The sequence below is a fragment of the Actinia tenebrosa genome, unplaced genomic scaffold, assembly GCF_029948245.1.
Source record: "Actinia tenebrosa isolate PJP-AT-01 unplaced genomic scaffold, QUT_ActTen_1.0 PGA_scaffold4__44_contigs__length_22323623, whole genome shotgun sequence".
Classification (NCBI taxonomy): domain Eukaryota; kingdom Metazoa; phylum Cnidaria; class Anthozoa; order Actiniaria; family Actiniidae; genus Actinia; species Actinia tenebrosa.
In genome coordinates, this window is record NW_028292581.1 from 3,695,014 (window position 1) to 3,700,651 (window position 5,638).

The 5,638-nt window shown below is 35.6% G+C and overlaps 1 protein-coding gene across 1 annotated transcript; it reads right to left on the reverse strand.

Annotated features, from left to right (window-relative positions):
* Nucleotides 1–676: 676 nt before the first annotated feature.
* On the reverse strand, nucleotides 677–5,555 carry LOC116302880 (GPI-specific phospholipase A2-like PGAP3). The gene is made up of 10 exons (XM_031712275.2): nucleotides 5,471–5,555; nucleotides 4,528–4,849; nucleotides 3,993–4,145; nucleotides 3,300–3,362; nucleotides 3,158–3,219; nucleotides 2,451–2,587; nucleotides 2,281–2,321; nucleotides 1,972–2,046; nucleotides 1,421–1,509; nucleotides 677–973 (listed from the first exon to the last, which is right to left on the reverse strand). The coding sequence occupies exons 2-10, from the start codon at nucleotides 4,804–4,806 to the stop codon at nucleotides 913–915; spliced, it is 960 nt and encodes a 319-aa protein (XP_031568135.1). The 5' UTR covers nucleotides 4,807–4,849; nucleotides 5,471–5,555; the 3' UTR covers nucleotides 677–912.
* Between the last annotated feature and the right edge of the window lie 83 nt (nucleotides 5,556–5,638).

Genomic DNA, 5,638 nt, shown 5'->3' on the forward strand with positions numbered 1-5,638 from the left:
TCCCGCCCCTCCACCCAACGGGGGAAAACGGGAAGAGGGGTTGTAAGCGGCTGTACACAGGCTAAAAATCATCTGGCTGTAATACACAACTAGCCTTTATGTAAAGAAAATATAATAAGATAACTCTATGCATACATTTTAATGCAGCCTCCCATACAAATAAAGCTACAAATAAAGTATGTATGTATGTATGTATGTGTGTATGTGTACCAGTGGAAATGGGGAAAAAACCCAAAAAACTGGCAATGTGCACGAAATGGACGTAATAAAAATACAAAATGATAATTTAGAAAGTTCTTTAACATTAAATTTTTTTAACGTTCCTATGCTATTAGCAGAGCGCACTTTGTCAGGTAAAGTGTAACCCATTTTGTAGCACCAAGATTTGAGACTAGGTAGTAGACTAAAAGGTTATGAGATGCAGAGTGAGTGCAGACTACTGGTGGGTTAATTAATCAAATACTTGATATGGCTTCTTAAGGTGTGGACAGGCAATGTGGCATCACCTGCAATGTTGCATGAAAAAGGCTGTTTTGTATGTGTGTGTGTGTGGGGGGGAATGAAACACTGTGTGATATTGCATGCAATCTTGTGGTGCAATGGGGTGTCTGCACCTAGAGTATATATTATTGGTGCATAAGAATGTACTGCCAGAGCATATTTTATTTGATTTCCCTTCATAATTCAAGTTAAATTTACATATTCTATTTTTCTTTCTTTGTTCGTCATTTTATTGTACAATATCTAAATTACATTCTTTGTTTTCACACCTTTTTATACTCATTATTATTCACATATATAAATCAACGTTTTCTCTGATATTCAGTAATATTCAGTAATATATATTATAACTATTATTTAACTTCATCATCAAAAACTACAAAAAGCCACTTCTGATCAAGATATTCTATTCTATTCATTTTTCTCTCTTATTTCTTCTCGAAGTTGATACTTTGCATCCTCTATAAGAAAACTGAAAAAAAAAAAAGAAATTAACATTAACATTAACATTACTCATAGATTTTTTCAAAACTTGCAATGTAATTTGAAACATTTCTGTATGTTTTGTTGGGGTATTGGAAATTCCAGGTCAGGTTTGGGAAAGGTCTGAAAGGTTTGAAAAAGTCTATTTTTCCGACCCCGTTCCTGCCCACTGATAGAAAGCAGGGGTGGATCCAGGGAGGTGTTCTGCAATGCACCAGACTCCCCCCTAATGCTGTAATTATTACTCATGCATTTTTGAAGCAAAAGAAACATTTACAATGCACAATATCTCTATATACCGTTTCTTCAATAAATTCCATAAATTCCTGGATCCACCCCTAACAAATTCCTGGTAAATCATTATATGTATGAATATTGAGGAGGCAAAGTATATAGATATTATTTATCAAGAATGTCCAATAATTGGTAGTCATACCTGTACCAGAAGTAGCAAAGAGGAATGGTTCCAAAATGCCACAAAGAATGAGCATCAAATGTCCACCAAATGGGAGGAAAGTCGAATACCTGTTGTATATTATATAAATAAAAAAAATTCTCTTATTATACCAATTTTGAATTAGAACTAAAGGATATTATACTATATACTCTCTAAACCCCCATCCACTTGTTGTTTCAGCTTGGAAATAGATCTTTTTTTAAAGAGTGCATTTTCATTTCACTTCTGTGGATTTAGGTTCAATTTCTGACAACACATGCTAGTAGGGTTTGGTTGGGTCTTGAAGACTCCCTTGATTCGATGTTTTGCTCCAGAGATTCTCCTGTTACTGTATCTTCCCCCCACTAAAACAAGCTAAATTCCAATTTGATCTGTGAGTGAGCTGTGATCTGATTTAGATCAACCTAGAGGTCATTTAAGGGTTCAATCTGAGAGAAAGCTGTGCCCTGTCCCATATCAGGCCAGGGGTTGTTCCAGGGTACCTTAATCAGATTTGAAGGTAGTGTTTACAGGTTAGATCTTTTACATACCTCAAGGCCAATTAAAAAGAATACTGATGATGTAAGAGCTGCAGCTTTCCAAACATAACGCTGTTTGTGATAATTCTAAAGCAGAAAAGGAATTATTAATAAGGATATGAAAATTCAATGCAAATCCAATGATGGTAATCCTATGGTGAATTTAATCTCAGCCAAAGGACAAAAAATCACCTCACAGAAAAACTAACAAGCAACTACTTCACACACAAGTGATGAAAAGATTCTGAGAATTGAACTCACATGACCACAGCAACATGAGATTGCACACTAAATCACAATATGTCATTTAAATGGACTAACCCTTAAAGACCATATCAGCCATCCTAAAATATTGATAACTCCTGAAGAAAAAAGATGAATGTCACTTGGATTAGAAAGCTAAGTTGCACTGTGCAGATTCTGAACAGAATCAGTACCATCGATCCCACCTAAGGATTGCTGATTTCATCATCCTGTCCTGGCTTACTCACCTATTATGACATTCATCTTCATATTATAGCTGTAGTCAAACTTGACAAAACCAAGATAGTAGACATGGCAAGAGTATATGAGTAACAAGACAGAAGCAAATGTCCCACACTTTAGTTTATTGTCTGGTCCAACAACCCTGGTAGAAATATTAACAAATATTACATAAGAAGCTGATCAAGAGGCAGTCTGAGATGAGTTCAGACTAGAATAACAGGTAATTGACTGAGCATGAGGTCCACATATAATAGTAGTACACTGTATATTGAAGGACAAATTAGTATCCCCGTACTTGGTCAATAAAATGTTTATTCTGAATGACAGCTGGTACTCTTGACAACTGCACCTTATTACTCCAAGATTGATATTTCTGTTGGTTAGAGATATATTATCATGTAATGGGAAGTTATATCAAGGATGGTGTAGCGATAGTACACTCACATTTCACCTGGAGACTTGGGTTTGATTCCTGGACTTGGCATCACATGTGAGTAGAACTTGTTAGCTCTATCAAGTTCCCTTGATTTAAGTTGGTTTTTTTTTAAGTTCTCCAGTTTTCCTCCCACTGCAAATTGATATGTGGTTCAGCCATGTCCCAGATTTTAATCAGATGCTGTTAATGTATTCAGGAAGTTGACAAATTTGAAGATTTTTGAAGGTAATGTTTGTTTATTATCTGTAATAATTAACAACTAGTTGCATTTATTACCTTACAAAAAAAGTAAATATGGAGAACAAGATAAGAGAAGTGGCACAAAAGTAATCCAATTTCTGAAATCAAAGTAAAAACAGTTTATAATTTTACAAAATTGATCTGACAACATTTTGACAACAACTAAATTTAGCTGTACCTCAGTCCAATTTAAATCTCTTGTGTGAAAGATGGTAGACCATGTCCAAGCATTGACGTTAACCTAAGATATAGTAATAAATAAACACAAAATTATTATATCATTATTACATTATACTAAACATTCTATAAAAATAATAATATGCATTGTACAATTAAGTTTCCTCATCTGCAGTTCTACCTCCAAACAGTGTATTTGTATGGAAGAATGGTAGGTTAATTACTGGTTGGTTATGAGTATGATTTTGTAGTAGGTTGAGGGTAAGTTACCGGGGGGGGGGGGGGGTACTCCCCTATATTTGCTATACGGGTACATGCCGTCAAACATGGTATGGTTTTCAGTGATTCTACTCTGGAACAGGGTATACAAAATTTTAGCTCGCTCTGGGACAGGGTATATGAAACTAGCTCTCTCCTCTCTGGAACAAGGTACAGTGGGCTTAGCTGCACATCCCTACCGTAAACAGGCAAGAGCACCCCCCCCCCCCCAGGTATGTTAATGGTAAGTTGCCCAGCAGTGAGTGGAGGTACGCTTGGCACAAAGGACAACCTTATGATTCAAACCATTTTTAAAAGCCTATAATCAAAGGTGTGATGTATGCCTGCATTTCTCCAGTGCTAATATTAGATTGCCCACACCCTTATTGTATATATTACTTTTACAATTCATATAATATATTTTTACAAACCATACCAGCATGTAGGTCTTCCATACATTGTACATTTGGTAGTCTTGTGGTACAGCCCTAACATACTTCTGCCACCCAGCCACATGTGCCACACCATTGAGTATTGAAAAGAGAGTTGAAGCTGGTTCTTGGATCCCAAGACACCTGACAAATGGCCACTAATAAATAAAAAATATTAAATAATTAATAATCAATGAGGAAAACACAATAGAAATCAGTCACCAGGGTGAAGTCTGTAAATAGAAAAAAAAATCCTCATTTGCATTCAATTTTATAACATCGATTTTCACATCAAGACTCATTCCAGTGAGGTGCCTTCCCAAAATATACGTCTCACCTTGAACTCCAGACTTAAGAACTACTAAATGAAGCACTATTTTGAATCTCTATTTTTGGGGTACATGTTACAGCCGCATGTTGGTTGATGATAACAAAACATTCCCCATTACTTTCTCTTGGCAGCTGTTTTATATTTTTTATTTATATCTCAAGGGATTTTGAGTTGTGTGGTTGAACCCAAGAATAGCAAGTGTAACCTACCTTTCCATAAAACTGTTTGATACTCCTGTTGTTGGCAACATCATCAGCTGTAACCTTATGCATGCAATTATACTTGCATTCATCTAGACAATCCCAGCTAAACAGCCGGAGGTACCAAGGTAGATCTCTGGGGTATCCCTCAATATTACATGAAATCCATTCACAATCACTAACACAATTTAGAAACCTGTATGATCTGTCGCCAGCAGAAGAGGATACTGGAGAAATACAGCACAGTATAGCCAACGCAAATTCAAGACCGCCACAGATGAACCGCATTCTCCAAAACTATAATATACTTGACTTAGTTATACTACAGTTCCTTTGAAGAAGAGAAAATCAGACTATCAAAAACTTCGTATGAATATAGTATATAGTGAATTTGAGTGCATCAAGTATATATTGGTTCTATATAGACCTCTTAATTTCCATTTCGTGTCATTTCCTAGTATAGAGTATTGTTTTGTTTTGTTATTCTGATTTATACAGCAGTGAGGCTAGGCCTACATACACATTGGAGTTTTTAAGAGTCATCAATATGGATACAAGTCAAAAAATACTTTTATTCTCAAGAGGATGAAAATGTTTTGCAATTGTATCATTCATTCTTTATGACCTTTTCTAAGTTCAGCTACATCAAATTCCATTTTCCCCCTGCAGAACGCTCTAGCTGGGCTTCCTGTGTGCATAGGAATGCCCTTGGAAGTAAATTAAAAAGACAATAAAATTTGACGATCTAAATAATAGGGACTAAATTAAAAGTTAAGATTGTTAATATCCAGGATTTTAATTTTTTTGCAAGAAACAAATATGACACCCTTTAAATAAATATCACACTCACGCGATTTCACGCGATCAACCATACATTATCTCGACAATATATGATTAAAACTTCGCTAATAATGATAGAAAAGTACCAGTGAAATGAAAGGAAAATGCTTACCAGAATTCATAGAAAAACCATTTCTATTTAGCACAGAAAAACGGTTAAACCTTTCCAAACAAACAACACAAGACCACCCGCCATTTTGGAACCAACCTTGTCATCCCCAGGCTCTACTCTCATACAACAAGGAACGCCTGGTAAAGTTCTTGTTCCAGGATTTTTTCT

Excerpts from the sequence above, each read along its gene's own strand:
- LOC116302880 (XM_031712275.2), bottom strand. The coding sequence starts at position 4,806 with ATGCGGTTCATCTGTGGCGGTCTTGAATTTGCGTTGGCTATACTGTGC. Across the intron at positions 3,220-3,299 it reads GAGATTTAAATTGGACTGAG|AAATTGGATTACTTTTGTGC; the intron begins GTACAGCTAAAT and ends CTTTGATTTCAG. Across the intron at positions 974-1,420 it reads CTTTGCTACTTCTGGTACAG|TTTTCTTATAGAGGATGCAA; the intron begins GTATGACTACCA and ends TTTTTTTTTCAG.